This window comes from Streptopelia decaocto (genome assembly GCF_964273445.1).
Source record: "Streptopelia decaocto genome assembly, chromosome: 7".
In the NCBI taxonomy this organism is placed as follows: Eukaryota; Metazoa; Chordata; class Aves; order Columbiformes; family Columbidae; genus Streptopelia; species Streptopelia decaocto.
Window position 1 is genome coordinate 63,423,446 of NC_138661.1, and position 20,675 is coordinate 63,444,120.

The 20,675-nt window shown below is 34.6% G+C and overlaps 1 protein-coding gene across 1 annotated transcript in view; it reads right to left on the bottom strand.

Moving 5' to 3' along the window:
• Positions 1–20,675, bottom strand: part of LUZP2 (leucine zipper protein 2) — a gene marked incomplete at its 5' end in the record, with an annotated part of 167,349 nt that overhangs the window by 20,541 nt on the left and 126,133 nt on the right. The window contains 2 exons of the mRNA XM_082058070.1: positions 10,542–10,706; positions 14,682–14,756. Of these exons, the coding sequence (XP_081914196.1) occupies positions 10,542–10,706; positions 14,682–14,756 (240 nt within the window). The remainder of the gene's footprint in view (positions 1–10,541; positions 10,707–14,681; positions 14,757–20,675) is intronic.

The window sequence follows — 20,675 nt, forward strand, 5'->3', positions numbered from 1 at the left end:
ATATTGTGGTAAAATACAGAAATAATTCTATCTCTAAACAAAGGCTAATATGCTTCTATGCTCTAAGCATTTGAAGTGACTGAATACATTTTAGACTTCCCAAGACTCCACTTGTATTTAAAATACACAGTTTGGAGCAGATATAAATCAGGAGGGCAAGTAAACTGCAGTTTACATTCTGCATAGGAATATCAAAAATTTAGAAATATGGTATATTAAAAAGTTCAAAAATTAAAATAATCCAACTGCAGAGCACAGATTGTACATCATTTGTACAAGTGCTATACAACTACTATACTGGGACTGTCATTTGTATTATGCACTAAGATATCTACCACATCAACATTCTGCATTTCTATAGAACTCCTAGTCATCTATTAATCTGCACTTTTGAAAGTGGAAACAGTCAAAACTTCTTCAATAAATAATATATACATTTTAATCTCTAAATGATGCATTTGGAGATAAGCTGGGCTTTTTAATGTCTTTCTAATAGAGATTTAGGTTCGCCTGCTGTGATTGAAGATCTCCGATCAGCATGTGTGATACAATACACTGAGTATACTGCAAATATCCAAGCACAGTGTTATTGTTTGAGGATGAGGGGTCACCTTGACCAAGTTTAATTGCTTTTGGCACTTATGTAGCACTTTACTGCCTTTCAACAGAATTTTTATGCAAATAACTTTGCTTTGTAGATTATTTCAAACAAAAGATAGCTTATTTGCTCCTTCTGCTATTTTTGGCTATAAATTTATATTGAAACAATTTTATGCAACTCTGCTGAGGCTCATCTAATCTTAAAATCATGCATTTGAGACGTTGTGTTTTCACTTTTTTCTCCCACTGGATTTGCAGCAGGAGTTAGATGTTATTTTCTATCTTTGCAGTTCTCTAGGTCACTGTTGTGTCACGTCATGACAGAAACATGAAGGAAGATGAACCATGGAATCACCAAATTGCATAAGTTTTTTTCAAATTTCTCATAATTCAGAACTATAGTTGTGCAAAATGTCAAGATAGTTCAAACTATGATATTACATTCACAACTACAAAAGGAGGGGAAAGAGGAAGGTGGTTAATTCATCCAAGCTTAACGTTTGCACATCTGAGCTCAAGTTCTTGCCCAAGTACTGAGCTAGAAGTACTCTGACATTTGTAATTTTTTGGATGGGAGAGGATGCCAACATGTAAATAATTAATTTTTAAGGTACTTTATAATCACTGTATCACCCTGCACACCTTTGGTATTCACTCAATAGTACAGCAATTTAAAATAAATAAACAACAGAAAACCATTGGTTAACCTCTGCAAAAAAAAAAAGATGAGTGTGAGATGCTACTAAAGATTTCCTTTTGAACCTTTGAAGAGAAAACAACAGCTATAAAGTCATTTTAAGTACAAACAAATGAAGAGTTGCTTCGTCTGCACCCACACTTTCAGTTGATCTGTGTCAGAAATGTAATAGTTGTTCCACTTTGTTCTGAGTAAGACCTGAACCTGCACAATTGCTTAAGAGTTGGAACAATCATAAGTTATTCTGACTTGGATCTTTAATAAAGAATAACCAGTCACCTAAACAAAGGAATATTTATATGAATAGGCTGACTCATATTACTCCACCATGGTATTAGAGACTGGGGGCAGACAGCAGAAATCTATTTTTTCAGTGGCCCAGTTACTCATTAACACTTATGTCTAATGCCAGAATGCAATTAGTGCACTTGATATCAATTATTTCACTTCAAATTTCTTCTAATAACCATTTGTTCAGAGTAATTCTGGATATCTATTGTAAATATATCTGTAGCTAAAACAACAAGAAAAGGAAATAGAATTAATTAGGTTTGAAAACCAGAAGTTTTTGTTGGATCATCATACATATAATAAGTATTATTACCAAAAAAACACGTTAATATATATACACAAATCAATTACCTATATTACATTATACCTAAACCTATAATTTCACATCTCCTTAATAACAGCTAAATCTTACCATCATTTTTACTTACAAAGTGGGCAAGTTTGAATACTTAACATTTTGTAGCATGTAAAGTTCAAGGATGGGTAACGAGATGGATATGTAATCAAGAGTACAACTACACGTATAAATACACCTTCTACTTATTTTCATTTTCCCACCATTTCTAAAGTTTTAAAACAGGCTATCCTTCACTGCAGAGGAGAAAATATCAAAATTTTGGTTTATAAAACTGTTAAGATACATAAGCATCTTAAGGTGGGCTTGGTTTGTGGGGTTTTTTTGATGCTATATTTAAGAAACTGAAACAACCAAACATATTGCTTCGGTACCAGTCTTTTCTACAGCCATCATAAAGGAAAAAGCAATTAGCTGTGGGGTAATGAACATTGTAGAACACTTCTTGTACTTCAGAGCAGCAATAATACACACTGTCAGAACATGCTTTACAGGCAATTAGAGGCTGCCCAGATGAACAAAGCAGCTACTGAAGTTACAGTCACAGATGTGAACATCTGTATTTTCAGGAAGACAAAGCCAAAGATGCCCAGCCCTGGAAGAGTTACAGACCCCAGGAGGACCAACTCAGTAGAGCTGGAACCCCCGCTTTGAGCCACAAGTTGGGCTTCATACATGATGTAACTTAAACAAATGTTTTTCCTTCTGAGACTTTGACCTTCTTTCCCCAATCATGTCTTAAAAGAGGCTTTCTCATTGATTTAAGAAAAGGTAGGAACCCTGGTAGAGGAAGATTTTCCAAAATAAACTCTGCTTCTAATTATGTGTTTCTTTAAGTCCCTTCTTATAAAAACACTTGTTCTTACACAAAAAAAAAAAAAACCCTGACAATATGATTACCATCATGACCACAGTTCAACCAACAGAAATGAGGACTATTATTTTTCAAAACGTATGAGAAAACATGAGTCTATAAATAATCCGTAAAGTACCTCAAAATATTTAATAATAAAAAAGATTCAATAGTAATTTATAATATGACTCCATTTTTTATCACTTCAAACATTCAATTTAAGCACCATTCCTTTAACTTAGGGATTTCAACAAACATGGGCTTGATACTAAAAGTGTTTTTGATTTAATTGAATGTCTGCTTCTCCATTATATGAGAAGCACTTTCCTTCAGACAATGTTACTTTCTCACTGGCAATAAAATAACATTTTATTTTTTTATTTACATTTTATTTATTATTATTTTAATGTAAAATAATAAATTTAGAATAAGGGGATGCTTAGCAATTCTGGAAGACAATGACACTTCAGATGTAGGTCAGTAAGTGATTTCTTAAAGTGCTCAAGACTAAATTGAACTTGAATGCCTTGGGTTTATCATTAGTCCATTCTGAATTTCTTATGTTTTACAATTCAATGCAATGTTTTCAATTGAATTGCTAAAAAATTCCTACTAATAACCAAAATGTCTAGAGCAAATTGACATTTTCTTTGGATTTTCCAAATCACATCTTTGCTCAAATCAAAGAAAAAGATCACTTAACTATATCTAACATTTTCCACTTGGGTCTGTACACTGGTATGAAGTGATACTTTGTAACAGTAGATTAGTTACATATATTGTACACACGATACCTGCATTAATAATTTTCAAATAAATCTTTAATATATCCTTGGATAGCAAAATTCCCTTGGGAGCACTTTCACAATTATATTCACATTTGTAAGCCAGTTAAAATTATTGATTAGATGCTCTGCAGATTTCTTGTCTTTTTTTACACGTGCTAATATTAACAAATCTTAAAATAGGTTTACTAGTGTGCAACTGCAAAGGCACATAAATTCAGTTTTGTTTTCATTGTTCACATGCACATACTCTTCGACGTGATAAGTAACGAACTCCTCAAGCTGGGAAAGTCACAAGATAAAACAACATGTTGCTATTTTTCTGCTAATTACAACTCTAACTAAAACCAGAAATACGTTACATTTCCCCAGTCATTTGCACCATCACCAGGGGGAAAGGAAGAGAGAGAAAAACATTTAAAACAAACCTGCACTGGAAGGAAATTCTACACCTCACTATATGAGCAGGTGAGGAAAGATCTCTCAAAAATAATAACATCTGAAAAGTAATTACATCTTCTCTTTCTCCCTTCTGATAGAGAAAAAGACAAGTGAGCTTGTCCAGAAGCTGCTGAACATCCCAGCCTGAGGATGCTCTCGCATGGGGGGCTGGCTTAGACTGAAGCACAATATCAGAAGATGGATGTAAACCATCTCTGCTAATCCTCAGGTCCACACGAGACCATTAACCATACCCCAAAATATTTATTTTATTTTATTTTAGTTAAAATATCCCTTAAGAAATTTGAATTTTCTGTACTGCAGTGACCCACAGTATTTTTCAGAGCTATTATATACTAGATTGTGGGAGACTTTGTAGAAAAGTCTGATAAGACATTAATTAAAAAAGATATTTGGAGTTAGACTTGAGAGTATTCTTCATACACAGGCAAACTGACCTTCAGTTAACAGCCACAAAGAGTGCAGTAATAAGTGGTTACCAGTTACCTCTTCAGCTCATTAGCCCATTGCTAATTGCAGAGTTGAACCCAGGGGTAATGGGCCAGTCCAGCTACTTACACTCCATAACAAAGAGGAGTGAGGTCAAACAGTTAATAAGTGAAGATAATAATAAAGCTTATGTCACTAAAACTTAAAGGGAGAATGATATTGTTTTGGGGTTATGGACTAAATAAGAGATGCCAGGTGCTTTTTTTCCAATTTCCCTTGATTGCACTCAGTGGAAAAAAAAATTCTCCTAAACTAATTTACTATTGAGATAATGTGTTAATAATGAAGACTTCTTTAAAGTAAGTAATAAAAGCAAAGAGCTTCAGCTTTCAATTTAATGATCTCTGGTGTTAAACATTTTCCAGCATGTAATAAAATTTTATTAAAAATTAGTCACTGAAGAAATAGGGCTGTAGAAAAAGCTCCGTGGAAGTTTTCTGAGGCAACAGCAAAAACGTACTCAATCTGAAGGAAATTCTGGAAATAAAAGATATGAGGAAGAGTTGCAATAGTCCTATAAATCATCATTAACAATAATACAAAACTATGGTTGGCATCTATTTGATCATAATGAGAATAAAAGTCTATAAGTCTAAAGAGAGCTATAAACAGCAGAATAGGAGAAACTAGGTCATGCTAGTCATTCTTCTGCAATTAAATTACCTCTTATCTTTTTAAAAACCAAATTTCTTACCACTTTAGCCTTACAGGTACTCATAGTACCTGAGATTCCTATTGGTAAGTACCTAAAGAGACACGTATTCCTGACTCTCTTTGAAATTAAATTCTAAAACAATGGACAGTGTCATTTTTCAACGCTATTTTATTCTCATAATGTTTATGTGTCAGGAAAGTGTTATATGATTGCACATCATTACTGCATGTTATAAAATGTGGCTGACTCTGCATTTAGTAATTGCCTTTTTCTCTTTTTTTTTTTTAATTATGGTTTTCCAATCCCTGTGCTGAATGCAATGATCTACAGGTCACTGAAACTGCAGGTGTCAGTGATATCTCATTAACTCTGGCAGAAGCAGAGTTTGATACAACAGAAGTAGAAAATCACTGAGGTACCACAGAGGCCAAATTCCTACGGCTTTAATGGAGCAATAATCTATTCACTGCCCCCAGTGCTCTTGCTGTTCGCTTATAACTGACCACAGATATTATATTTCGTACCCTGAGGTTCAACCTCTGCTTCCTCTGATAAAGTTATGAGGATGCACATTATTTTTTTTCCCTCAATTGCGAGCATACAATTAATTTCCAAATAAATCTGAGCATGTTGTGCTATATCTATGTTGGCTTATAATATCCTGGAGCTCAATTAAATTAAAAGTTTTGCTCTATGTGTTTTTCACAATTACATAGAATTCTCATTTACCACAGCAGTCAACAAAACAGGGTTAATTTTTGTTTAAAACCTCTCATTGTTCCAGGTCTAACCTAATATTTTGCAGTTTTTTTGAAGCACACCCTTTAAAAAAGCTGCCTCAGACAATACTGGATCCTCTGCTCTCTACATGGTCATTTTATAGGAAAAGGAATAGCATAATGAGCTTTCTTAAGCTTAAAGAAGGACTAGATTTCAGAAGGGAATACTTTGTTAGACAGAATGAGAGAATAATGCTGAAAAGTGGGAAGTTAGGAGAAACGATGAGGAGTATTTAGCAACAAAGAACAGGAGAATGAATGAAAGCATGGAAATAGAGGAAAAAAACCCTGACTACTGGAGCTTTCCTCTGCCCTCATGGTCTGAAAATACCAGACAGATGCAGAGAATGATTCAGGCAACAGCAAGGAGCTATGCAGCAAAAATGAATGGAAGATTAGAAAGCAATCACTAATATTTTACATTATAAAGCTTTGTTTTTCCAAATTTACAAAACAGAGAATATGTTACCAAGAAGCATATACATACTGTCAATTTCAGATATCTGATTCATTTCATTAATAGCTTTTAAAATTCAGACTAGCATATTTCATTTTTCAGAAGCCCATTGGCCCATCTTTCTGCCTCTGGGGTGGGGTTATTACACACAAGATTTGGAGTGCCTCCTGACATAATGCCATAACGTCAGTTTGAACTGTAATTCCTAAAGAAAAATAACTTCCAATTTATGTTTCCAGCAGGTTATACAGAGGTCACCCTGAGTGAAAATAATCAGACACGTGAGAAAAGCTTTCAGTGTCTTTGTCTTACCTCTAAGGACAAAAACATGTCCATAGTTATATTTGTGTTGTTTCACAGGTTCTTGAGCAAAAACTTCCTGATTGCTTTGTTCAAAGGGTCAGAACCTTCATTTACACTGGAATATTATGATAAATTACATAAACGGTAATAGCTCTGATTTTAGAAAACTGAAATTATTTCCTTAAGTAATTTGTTCCGAGTTATGTATTTTTCTTGACCTACAAAAGGAGAGAGATGAGATGATACATGGCTACACTCAGCTGGTTAATTTTTCATGAATCTGAAGCTACGCTGTTAGTTTTCTGGGATCTACAAAAACACTCTTAGAAGACAATTAGAAAAAACTTTCTTCAGTCATCATAAACATGGACCCAGTCCAACCTACACATTCCAGACATTTCCTCATTCTTTCAAAATGTATTTGTGTGTTTTGAAAACATGTACACATATTTTTTTTTTCAAATTTCTAGTCAATTTTATAGTTATAATATCTTACAGTATCATAATTAATATAAATGCATAACTAATATTTAGTACAAATAATTAACTATTGTATTATTATTTTATATAAACATTCATATTAATCATTTCTACTGTCGCAGAATGAAATGCATAAGGACTAAAGCTTAAGAAATATTCTGGCTTCCTAGATATATCATAGAACCTTTATAAATAGGTTTCCCCCCATCATTTATAATATTCTATCTTGCTACTGAAAATAGACTTTTCTTCTACTTCACTTCCGATTTTGGTTTACCATTAATTTTCCACAGCGTTACCAAAGCTTATTTTGTTGCTTTTGGAGCGCAGGTGTGTTTACACTGCACAGTCAAAGATATTTGAATGATAGGTGTTATACAGATATTTTTTTTTCAAGGTATAATGTTAACCTTTTTCAGAAAGAGGAATTTGAAAAATGGAGTAAGAATACATTCCATCTACTAACTCCATATAAATTCACAGTTGTTTATTATGCCAAGATACAGTAAGTGCAGAAAATTCCTCAATAGGAATTTAGTACCAGTGCTGTGATTGATGGATTATACCAGCCCACATTTCCCACAGCAGGTAGTTTAGTAAATGTTACTATTTCCATCCATTAACAGTACTTTTTAAGAACCCAGGTCCTTAGGCCCTCATCTGGAGATTAAAAAGAAAAGTGGAGTTTGTGTGTTCCTCTTCCTCTTCATTTTTCTCTTTCCTCATGACCTCTGTAACGGGATTGAGGCAACGAAGTTGCTGCAGCAAAAGCCAGATCCGACAGCTAGAGGAGTTTGAAAGCATTTTCCACTGGCAGAATATAGAATGGTTATTGCTGTGACACTATAGGACAAAATAAATTACGTAATAAAAATAATTGTCAACAATCTAGCAGGTTAAAGAACTCATAGTTCAGGATTAATGACCAGCCTTCTGGTTATTCTTGGTTTTATTGAGTTGTTAGTGTCATTGAACTCATATGCACTGAGCCTTCAATCCATTTGTAAAAGCCAATGAAACCACCGTCATCAGTATTATGACGTTTACGTGACAGGTAAAATAGGTTTAGTCTGAGATATTAGTGACAATTCACATGGTAGATTCTGTATTTTATATTGTTGTACATTGTAAATATTAACTCATTTAACACGTCACAAAACACGTCTCAGACTGATCACTTTAAGGGAAACTTTTCTATAAATTTTTAAAATGAAACTTCATTGGAAATTTGGCACTTTACTTTCATACTTACCCTTTCTACACTATGTTCTTATGTTAAATATAATTTCTAAGAAGCACTCAGGTATTATGGTTAGCAATGATGAATTCTAATATACAACCTACTTACTTGCAACTTTAAAATAAAAAGGCAGGAAGCACCCCAATCAATAATTGTGCCAAAGTGATATAGATATCGTACAGTATATGATGTACCCTTCAACGGGTTTAAAATAAGTTTGACATTTTTAGAAAGTAATGTTTAGGCTGGATGAGAATATCTTTAAAATAAGATTTTTGTCAGACAAATCATCATTTCTTTCCTAAACTGCTATTTAGCAGACACAACACGACGCGTAAGAGCTGCTCATCTGAAGTTCCCATTTGTACACATTTAAGTAATCACACACATTTATATTCACCAAAATATACTAGCCTGCTATTTTGAAGTGTTTATGCAAACCTAATTTTTTTAAAAAAAAAGAAAGACATACATCTATAAGTTAGAGTTAGTTGGTTTGTAAGAGGAAGAAAAAGCCATGGAAAGACATGCACGAATTGATATTATTATTTTTTTTTTTTTTTAAAAAGTGCCTTCTATAATACAGCTGAAGTGTAGAGCGTATTTATTCTGGACTGACTATGATTCTTTGACAACCTGTTTCACAGTATCAGATTTTGGTAGTTTTATAATCAGAGATAATGCACAGATTTATAATAATGAGGTGTCAAAGTGTGGAAGAACAGGATTGCAGACCATTATTTTCTCAGACATTTTCATGGCATATGCCAAGCGCAGAGAAATGTGAGCAATGTCTATGAAAGAGGCGGTTTAAGTTATTCAAGCACTTTGGGATACAGAGGACTAAATTCCAGTTCTCAAAAGGCTGGAGCACAGAAATACTGCTACATTTTACCAACAGGAACATTAAACACAAAATCTATATGATGATGGGAAAAAAAAAGGAAGAGTATTATGTGTTTTAATCAAATGCAGAACACAGAACCAAGTGATCTTAATCTAAATGAGCATTAATATCCCCATGTGCCACTACAATTAATACACTGCTTTGTCTCCAGAGGTAATAATCATTAGGAATGAAGGCTTCTTCCTATAAAACAGTTATTAAGGAACAGACAATCATTATTTTCTCACTAGCAATGTGAGATCCAGTTTTATAATGATATTCTGCTTTCTGGAATTGTATTTCAATTCTAATTATATACAGAATGATTTCTAATTTTTGGCTTCAGCCTCTGTACTAATAGTGAATATCAACAGCTGACGTAAAAATTACCAATTGGCTACGGCTTAGCAATTCCTATTTATATTTCAGCAAAGAGTTTTGGAATTTAGGGAAGACATTAAAGTGTCCTTCTGTCATTCTTCTGTAGAACTTCCTTTTTAATTGAAATCACAGATTTCTTTTATGTCTATTGAATCAGTAGAATATGTGAGCAAAATGCAACTCCAGAAATTAAAATTACCAGAACAGCTGTTAATCACTGAAAGTCTTGACTGTATTGAAATGCTTGAATCCATTGAATCAAAACACTTTTCAGCAATATTTCTTTTTCATGTTTCCTCCTAAACTGCCCTTCCCATCTCTGGGGCAACTTGCATGATTGCAATATTCCCTGTGGCCTATTATCAGTTCCATAGATCCCTTTTGGGTAATTTGATTTGGGTGGCCCACACTATTTTATGGTCTTATAAAAGTCTTTTTAACTGAAAAAAGACATGGTAAGCAAAAACTGCCTTACTGTTTAGTGCTATATTACTACAAATGCACTATCAGTGCCTGGCAGGTAAATAATCCTATGAATTAGCATCCTGATTTATTTTAGAGGCAAATCCATCTTCCTTGTAGATTTGTTATGCAGACATGGTCCATTTAACAAGCAATGGACAGAATTTTGTTCCTCAGCAGAAGAAGCTGCTTTAAACTTTAAAAAAAAAGTTTATTGACATCCAAAACAGGCTTAGAACTATACTCAACATTCATCCTAATCTTTCAATGAATTTTAAATCCTCCTTAGTTCCAGTTGGATGCTCTTACAGGACAAACTTTCAAAGATGTTTGGGGAAAAAAAAAAAAAAGAGATAGAAACCATACCTTGGTGCTTGTCACTTGAAATGGAACTTTAGAGCCCTTTGTAAGCGGGGATGTCAGCTTCTCCGCTGGTTTTGAAGGGATTAGGTTCGTAGCGGGCGGCTGACTGTGCAGAACGGCAGAGAGGCAAAGCTGCACGGTCTCCTTCAGAGCTTTCAGCTGTGACTCCTGGGGAACATCAGAAATCATCAGTTCTTTTAGATGTGTTATTATGAACAGAATTGCTTGCTTTCTCTCCCTGCATTAAACCAAACATTTAGGAGCAGCTGCTGCTTTTTCTTATTAACGGAAGAAATTAAGGCTATTTAGAGTAGCTTTTTCAATATGATTAGGTTACTGTGCATTACGCACCAAACTGCCTAGAAAGTCATTGCACTTTTCCCTTTCCTCCATGCAGTTTTATCCACATTGATTATTGCAAATAATTATTAGATGTTATTTTATCTGAGAAAAAGAAACAAAAATACAATCTACCAAATACCATACAGTGACCAGACTTTTACATATAATAGTTACAGAGAAGTAAATATTCAGAAGTACTGCGAAAACACAGACTTTGGATGGACATTTGTTTGTAATGTTCAGAAGAATCGGTATTTTTCCACAAGTTACAAAAATTGATTTTAATCCAATAAAGATGATTTCTCTCATGAGCATATTGTGCTGTGGCACTGCACAGTGTTGAAGTGCTTGCAACTCATCTTACAACACTCTCTTTACTCACTGGAATACAGATGGATGGATTATGAAAAGTCTGTCACTAAAATAAGCTGAGACAGTAAGAACAGTGAGATAACTACGGCACTGAGGAAATCTCATTTTAAATCTTTGCTTTGACATGTGAAGTCAAATGTTAGATATTGAGGTAACTTCCTGATACTAATTTCAGGCAGAGTTAGGCAGCATTTGGCCTTAAATAAAAGTAATAATAATAATAATAATAATAATAATAATAATAATAATAATAATAATAATAATAATAATAATAATAATAATCTTGCTCTTATTCTTTCTATAAGAATGTGTCTATAAATGCAGGCTACACCAGCACACTTCAACTTTCAAAGATGTTGTTTTGAAGATGCATAAACCAAGGTATACCATGGCAAAAGTTGATGGAAAATATTCACATAAGTAACACTACACACTATTTCTATGTATGTGCAATATTACATATACAATATAAAAGTATTTCACAATTACACACATCCTAAGTAATGGGATTGGGCATATACCACTTTGTTTTAGTTCATATGCTAAACAAGTATTTTTCAGAACACGACAAATATTCCCTGGTTTACATCAATAAATTTCCCCTGAACTGGAACCAGGGAATTTATCTTGTAATGGTGTATCTCATAAAGTGTTTCTTTAAAAATAAACAAATAAAAAGAGTTAGTAGGATATATTTCAATGGCAGGATTAAAAACAACTATAAAAAGACTATTAATAAACAGCATAATAAGGAAAAGTAAGAAATAGGAGATGGAATGGAGTTTGGTTTGTTTGCAAATAGACAAAATTGAATGTGTTTCCCTTGAGATGTGTGCAGTGAGGAGGAATACTACATTATCAAAGAGGACAGCATTTTATATGAATTACTTATTAAAATGTATGAACCTTGAGCCAGACTGATATGTCTCTGACCTAATGGCAGTGTAAAATGGAAAGGATTACTTTATCCATCTGACTCGGGGACTTCTAATTTCTAATTGACAACAGAAGATCTAAGCACAGTTCTATTCATGTAATATGTCTTTTCCTCTACCTTTACAAGAATTGACTGCACAGAGAACATAAATCACCATTTGACACAGTCAAAACAAACTCAGACACCAAACTGGCAGAGGGAGCAGACTGTCTAATTTTGCTTGAAGATACAGACTCAGCCATTATAGCCCTACATCAGCCTCATGCTCCCTGCAAATCACACTGATCTAACACCACACTCCTCCTATCTGGAAATCCCTCTGGATAATTTCTCTCCTTTCCCACCCCTGCCATCCAGGGCTTGTCCTGCCTTGGCTAGAGCCAGCCATGTTGCCATTCCAAAGGGAAAAGCAGAATAGAGTTTCAATTTTGACTTTGATGATGGGAGATGTATAAATGGGCAGCACAACTTAAGGAAACACTATTGGAACCAGGGATGTCATTCGACACAGTTCTCAATAACCTTACATAGATGTGATTGTGGTCAAAATAGGCTGCTTGCTGGTCAAAATACTGTCAACATTTGATGCATGTCTTCAGACTTCCCAGATCTGTTTATACTCTTTTCATGTGGTTGGAATTCAATATAGAATTATTTGGGCTGTGGTAATGCAAAATTTGTCAGTCTTCCAAGGGTCCATCAGAGGACCTAGAAAAGTGCTGTAGTGTAAACAGACTTACGAGAGACACTAAGTCCACTGTCAGCACAAACTAATATTTAATAGGAAAGTCTGATACCCTCCCAAAGGCAAAATACAAATTAATGCCTATTTATAGGCACAGTTTGAGATCTGATCGCTCAATTATTCATTTCAAATACAGCTCATTTTCCAAAAATGCACTTTGCTTTATACATTACTTCCATTCCTCCAGCTGAAAGTATGTTTGCTAACATTATCAGGAGAGTTAAGGCCAAGTCTTCACTGAAGACACAGATGGACAGATGTCTGTCTCTAACTCTTTTCAGTTCATAGTTCATACAGAAAAGCTCTTAAGCAGGGGAATAAGGTACCTACAACTTAAATGGCCTTATACTCTCCAGTTAGAACTTGTCCATCACGGGTATTTTTAGTCTTATAAAACTGTCTCACAATTTCACTGGCATGAACTTTGTCTTTTTCCTTCATTTGCACTGCTTTTTTCACTCCTGCTTACCATTTCCACTGTACCTTTGCATCATGTAAGCAATGACACCATCCAAAGATTCTCTCAATGACAGTTTGCAAGAAGATGGCACTGGTCTTCTGGTAAGCCTACAGCACCACAACTGAGCCTTAAATTAAAATTCTATAGTATTTAACAGGAAAGAAATGGAGGATCAGAGAAGTCAGTTCAGTGTGCTGCAAATCCCCTTCTAATTTGCAGACAGAATCCTGTACTAGCATTCTCATTAAAAGTTCCTGGAGTCAAATGTTCTTTGCTTTCTCCTTCACAACTGTCTGCATTATAATGAATAACTGCATTTCAAAGATATTTACAGCAAGTATTGCTCTCTTGCCAATGCCACAGACAGTATATTGGCACTAGTGAGAGACCATGTCTGTGAGTGCTATATGAGCAAGGAAAGAACATGCTTCATTTTTAAATTAATACGTGGAGCAGTTGAGTTCAGTGTACTAACAAAAAAAAAAGATGATGTATCACCAGACACACACATATGTTTGAATAATGCTACTGTGAGCACCGCTTACAAGGATGACATTTTGCAATGCTGGATGCAAATCCTTGCTCAAGAGGATGATTTCAGAGATTGCAATATTGAAGATTAATGTAAACTGGTTTTAGTGCAAGAGGCATACTTCTAAAAAAATGTCTCACAGAATATGAAAATACTAGAAAACCAAACCAAAACAGTAGGTTTTGATAGTGTATCAAAGTATTTTCCTTCCTGATAAACTGCTTCCCTACTGCATGATATTTTTTTTCCCAGCTACCTTAAATATAGAAGAAACTTCTGCTGTTGCACAGGTGACAGGAATGAAGGTGTCCTGCTTTGTCCCCTTCCCAGGATTCCCCACAGCCTCCCTGACATGGAGAATTAGCTTTGTCACATCAGTCCCACACTAACAAGGAACTGACCCACTTCTACATCACATTCTACTTGGAACTATGACTAAACAAGAGATAAAAATTGTATCTTTTAGAGGCACATTCTTGTTAGTGTACATTTGCACATAAAGAATTGTAGCATTTGGCTTTCCGTGGGTTTTTGAGATGTTTGTTTCTAATTTGATTGCCCTCCTCTTAAGTAACTTTGCAGCTGTACTTAACTTCATGCATCATAATTAGTTTCACTGATTCAGTAGCATTATTCCCAGGTAAATGCAATTAAATATGCATCTAAATCATTGCAAGACTTTATTTCTGTCAAATTACATTGAAACACTCACAACTGATAGAGATAAACATGCTTACATCACATTAATTTCTTACTTTGTCAAGGGCTGCCTTTTCCAATTCATCTTTTGCAACGGCTAGTTTTTGCTCCAGATCTGTTAACTGTTGTGCCTGTGGGAATAAAGAAGAAAAAGCTAATGCAATCTACAATGCACTTTTTCCTATAATTTTTCATGCAGTGCCTGTGAGGGAGAAAAGGATACAAATTTTACAAGTAATACATATGAATTGGGTCAGAACTGCTTGCAAAAAGACCAAGCCTCAAGGGATGGATTTTTTGTTTCGTTGGTTTTGGTTTGTTTTATTTGGGTTTTTTTCCTGAGGAAAAAAAATGTGTTCTTATGTCAGCACTGGGCTCAAATCTGCTTCATTTATGTGAATGTAAGTTTACTCTAATTTCAATTTCAACCACAACTGTGAGCGTCAAATACAGAAAGAATCCTTCAGTGTCATTAGAATTTGCAAAATTTAACTGCATTTATCACTGGCTTATTACAGAAAAAAAGTAACATAAGATTTTTGCAGGAGTTCAGTAACATTTGCATTTGTTACTAAATATATGCATATTTAGTGCATAATATCACTCACAATAAACGTGGTCCTAGTCAATCTTTGAAACATTCAGTTTGGCTCTATCTGATGCAGAGACAATTCTCATTAGATACTAGAATTAGACCAAGTTATTTCTCACATCATTAGCATTCTAATTACTGCTACTCATGAAACTATTTTTACAGTACAGTTATACAAATTAAAACATTTTCAATTAATGAGAACCAAGATTTGAGAAACAATATATGTAATTAAATATGTGTTGCCATTAAAAAGGAAATTACACAAAATAATGTTTAGATGATAAATGAGAGGCCGGGGTGGCATCTCCGATGGTGTGCATTGCTAAATGACTAAAATCCCATGGAAGATGATGGATTCTGTATGGTGTGAGCCAGACAATGAGACAACTTCTCCATTCAGCACCATGTGTGTTACAGTTTCAATCAGTGGAACACCAGAGCTAAAATTATGAATTTCATTATGTCTGGTTTTCTTCAACACATGCATTATGTTGGCACCCAAAATTCCAGGTAGTTAATAGGAAGAAGGTAACGGTGGTTACAGGTGACCGCTGATTCTTTCCTGGCAGGGGAATATCTGGCACCATATAATACATTGTACTCAATGAAACTGCAGCCATATAAAAAAAAAAATCAAGTAGGTTGAAAAGCCTTTACTTTCTTCAATTGCTGCCCACCATTAGAAATAATTAGTTAATCTAATGTATTGTAATAACAATGCTCACATCAAGTAAAACATTTATTGCTCATGGTGAAGCAGTATTCTTCCAAAGGACAGGCTTATATGTATTAAGAAATTCATTTGGCATGCACCATTTATCAAGCCTTATTCTCATTCTGGTAATATTGTCATATTTTGATGGACTAACTTTTTCTGTCACTTTCATTTATATTTATTTTATTTCACAGATTACTGAGCGAATAGGCCAGAGATATCAATCCAACTGACATTAAGTGAGAATAAAATCATAGCATTAAAAATGCATTTTTGATGAAGCACTCACTTGAAAGCAGTGATATTTATTTACATCCTGGTCCCAAAACTGCAGAATAATCATTTTTTTCCCAAAACATTTTGTCTATTAAGACTAAATTCCTATTGCGATAGTTTCACCGCTGTTTTAATTTAGAAGTTTTTTAGGGGGCCAAATTCAATTAAAGTGGCTTGGATACTGAATAAAGAGAAATACCAGGAGGACTACACAAGGCAAATTCAGATAAGGAGTAAATGCCTTTAAAAAGCATAGCCTGGAAAAACTTACAAATTTTCAGTATGTCTTAAGCATTCTTGGTCTTACAGAGGAAACAGTGAGATAAATCACTTTTTCATGCTCTGAAAGAGTGTACTGAGCAATTACTGTCAGTGAAGTCCACTTTTCTAACTCATTTAAATGAATGTTCTTACCTTTGCTCATTGCGATTTACATTATACAAAATGCCTATATTTAAATTCTTCCAGACATAAATATAAAAAGCAAAACACTAATCTGATTTCAAGTAGACAAACCCAATTTGTTATAGAATTTTATATAATAAGTAATTGATACTAGAGAGAATTTCTGCATATACATAAAAAAAAAAAAAGTGAAGGCAATGCCTACATGTCTTGGGGATATCGACTTTGAATATCCAAGAATTTATAAGTATCATATCAGTATAATGCAAGTAGTGGAGATGTTTGTATTCTTCAAAGTCACACAAAAGAAACGAAACAGGAGGGGTGAGAGAGAAGGTTTGTAACCTCAGAAACAGTGGCTAGGAGCTTTACACTTCTCACTTCCTTAGTCACACTAGAAGGAATAAACCACATTCTCTTCTCAATGACCTTTCTTGAGACAAACATCTCCGTGTGAATACAATTCATAAATTACTGTTGGATTATTTATTTTTGATAACAATGTGGTACTTTACAAATAAGCCCCAATTACAGTTCCTTTAAGTGCTCATGTTGGTATTTTACCCTGAAGAGGTAGATCTGAATTTGCTTCCCAAAGCTGGCTAGTCCATAGGCTTTTTAGCATTTGTATCCCAGAAACCTTTTACAGCACATCAATGTGGAATATAAAGTATGTAGTAATGGTTGTTGTTGTTGTTGTTTTAAACTTGTAACTGCTTAAAATATTCAGGAAAAAAAATACTTCATTCTCTTTATTTTCCCTACACATAATTTCAAATATTATTTTATCAGAAAAGGCTAGGTTTTGTCTTCACATTAGAAGGATTACTCATATATGCAGAAATAAACATGGCATGACTCTGTTTTCTTCGCTTCCAGACATGATAAATTGGGATTTTATTTGGTCATTACAAAACTTTTTAAGGATGTATCGTATTTCATTCCAAGAATTGTTGTTTATTGAGGACAACATTATCACAAATTCTACTTAATTAGAAAACATGATTGACTAAGTGATGTTTAATCACATGTTAAATAGATTGGATATTCTAAATTCCATTTTTTCCCATATAGGCCTTAAATATGGGCCTTAAGAAAAAAGATAAAATTTTTACTGTACAACTTCTTATTTTATAATTGATTATAGTTTCTAACTAGGACAACTTTTTAATTGGAAACCACTTAACCGTAAATTTGAATACATTATCTTGTAAACACAATTCTGCTGTGCTTATTCTGTGAACATTATTTGTATCTCAGAAAAGGAGGCTTGTGCTTCTAAACTGTACTGTTTACTGCAGCACAAGGTGTTAAATGTAACTGAGAATAACACTTTTTGGCAGCTATTCCATTTAGTCAGACATGCAGCAAAACCCAGACATTCAGCAACATCTGAATTATATTTCAAAGCACTTGCAACAAGAAGAAAAGTCAGTTAAAAGCATAATTTCTGCAAAGACTCACAGCTTGTACTTTTTCTTAATGCTCATTATTGCCACAATGCTTTTATCTCTCATTTGTGACTATTCTGGATGTACATTAAATAAAAACTTTTTTTAAAAAAAAGGAAATAAGACCTTTGTGCTTTTTATTAGGTGAAATGTCACTTTTCCTTCGCCAACCCTCATGCTTTTCCTTCACACAAAACTCATTACAATGAAAGCAAACCAGCAGTTTGCTGGGGTTTTAGTAAAGAACTCATCCTCTAACTAAAGGAAAAAACTGTTTTTCTGCAGAAACAGGCCCAGATGATGTATACGAAGAGAAGAGCCACATCAGTCACCTTTGGGCTTGGTTTGCCTTTAGATCTCCCGCAGGGGATTCTCCTCCCTTCAAAGCAGGCCAGAGCACCTAAGGTTTTAGCAACAATTGTTATTTCCGATGGACAACTGATCCACACAATTACAACAACCTGCTGCTCTTTCTTTTCTAAGCCAGACTTCTTTAAACAATTGTCTTGCTTATTTTAGCAATAAGAGAACAAACACTGAGGGGCTTTAGTTTGCATCTTGCCCAAAGCTTCAGCTTTTTGGTTTGGAGGCTTCTTTCTAAGATTTGACCATTCCAGTCAAGAGTATAATTCAGCCAGGAAAATACAAACAAAGAAAACGAAACCAGTATTTCTCACAATATCACTTAACTTGTAACTGTTTTTCAAGAGATAACTATCTTAAATTTTCCATTTTGAAAACATTACCTCATATTCAGCTGATGATTAAAGTAAAACCTAAAACATCCAACACCTACAGTACTCATTACTGTGAAGTGCTTCCAAATCAGCCAACAATGAGTAATACAGAAATTTCAAAACCCCTCCCATAATGTAGATTAAATTTATTGTATTTATTTTGAGAACTTCATACTGCAGAACATCACGTAGATGGCTCTGAATTGGCTATCAACAGTATCCCAGAAAACAGGATCAAACCAGGAGGAGACAGGATGAAGCCAGGAGGAGACCCTCAATTTTCATTTGTCTGATTTGAAACAAATGTTGAGGCATTCAGAATTGCCTCTACTAGGAAGCACACCCAATTTGGGACATACATGTCACTGTGCCCCAAAATGGTGGAGCTGGGTGATCTCCCAAGCAATCACCCTAGAGCACAGTTCTTCAAAGAGCCTCAGGGCCAGGTCAGAGACTGGTTCTGGATTTCAACTGTGCCAGGTGCCACCAAGGACCTGCTGCCCAAGGTACCACCTTGGCTGCTCCTCCAGCTTCTCCAGTTCCAGGGAAAGACAATGAGTGTGGACACCATGGCTGGCACCTGCTCTTCATTTGCACAATTTGTCATGTTTTTATCTGACCATTACCTGGAGGATAACAGCACACCGTGTCCTAATATCCTCAGCATAAAATGTCTCCAGTTCTCATGTTTCAGAAAAATACATTTTTCTTAGCAATTTCTACAGCACCTGTCACCACAGAAGCTTAAATGTTGAAATAAAATGATTGTGCCAAAACAGTTGATCTCAAAGTGTGCTTCTGGAACCGGCATTACTCATACATCATCTTGCCCCTTTTGACATATTGCACACATGGATCCAGGCCATAGTTTTCATGGAAAACGTTCTCTCTTTTTCCATCTACACAAGATGAGGCTTGGACTCATCTGTCAGCTTCTTATATGTCTTTCGCTCAGCCCATTTTTTTCTCTCATCTTTAAGCAGTTAAGAATTTTTCAATACTTTACGTGACAAAGTTTTTAAATTTTTCAACCCTACTGGGCACACTCAAAATCATTATTATAATTAAACTATGTTGAAAACGTCAGCCAAAGTCCCAATCAATTGCAATTTTATATCAATACCAAACCTCTCCTCATTTTAGCGGGAGCTGGATCAGGTCTGTAAGTCGATTGAATAGCTGTACGCTGCCAGTTAAACATGGAACTCCTGCTGCTAGATTTAAATAACCTTGTGTCACACTGGCTATTGACTGGTCTTGTCTCACCCAATAACTCAGACTAGGTATTTAAGACTGTATTATCATCTACTGCAAGTCCATATCCTGAAGGCCACATCCTCAGTGCCATATACAAACTTTTAATATTGGATTTTTCAGTTCATTAAAAAAAGTTAGAGCGATTTTTCATGCTCAAAACTGTGCTGTAAAAAATGTAACTGACAAAAAGTTAGTAGACTGAATTACTAAACGATAGTCACATTTCACAAATCTGTAATTGCCAAAACTGCAGGAATCCATTAAAAAAAACCAAAACACAACAGAATAGCAGAAAGAGTTTTGTTTCAATAAGGATATCAATGAATTATGTTAATACATAATCCAGTGTCTTTACTGGGAAACAAAGAAGATGACATCCTTTCATCTGCTTGTGTATCCCTTGTCTCTTAATATTAAAAAAATCCCCACGTCTGCAAATAACTTGCGGGTGTTTTTCAGCAGAATTCAACTAATTCTGTCTGGATCTTCAGGCCCCTCCCTGTGTTGCTAACATAATATTCTAACCTTAACACATTACTAATTACTATAACATCATTGCAACAATACCCAAATGTTAAAATATGGCATTTGAAATGGAAACTACGTGCCAGGTA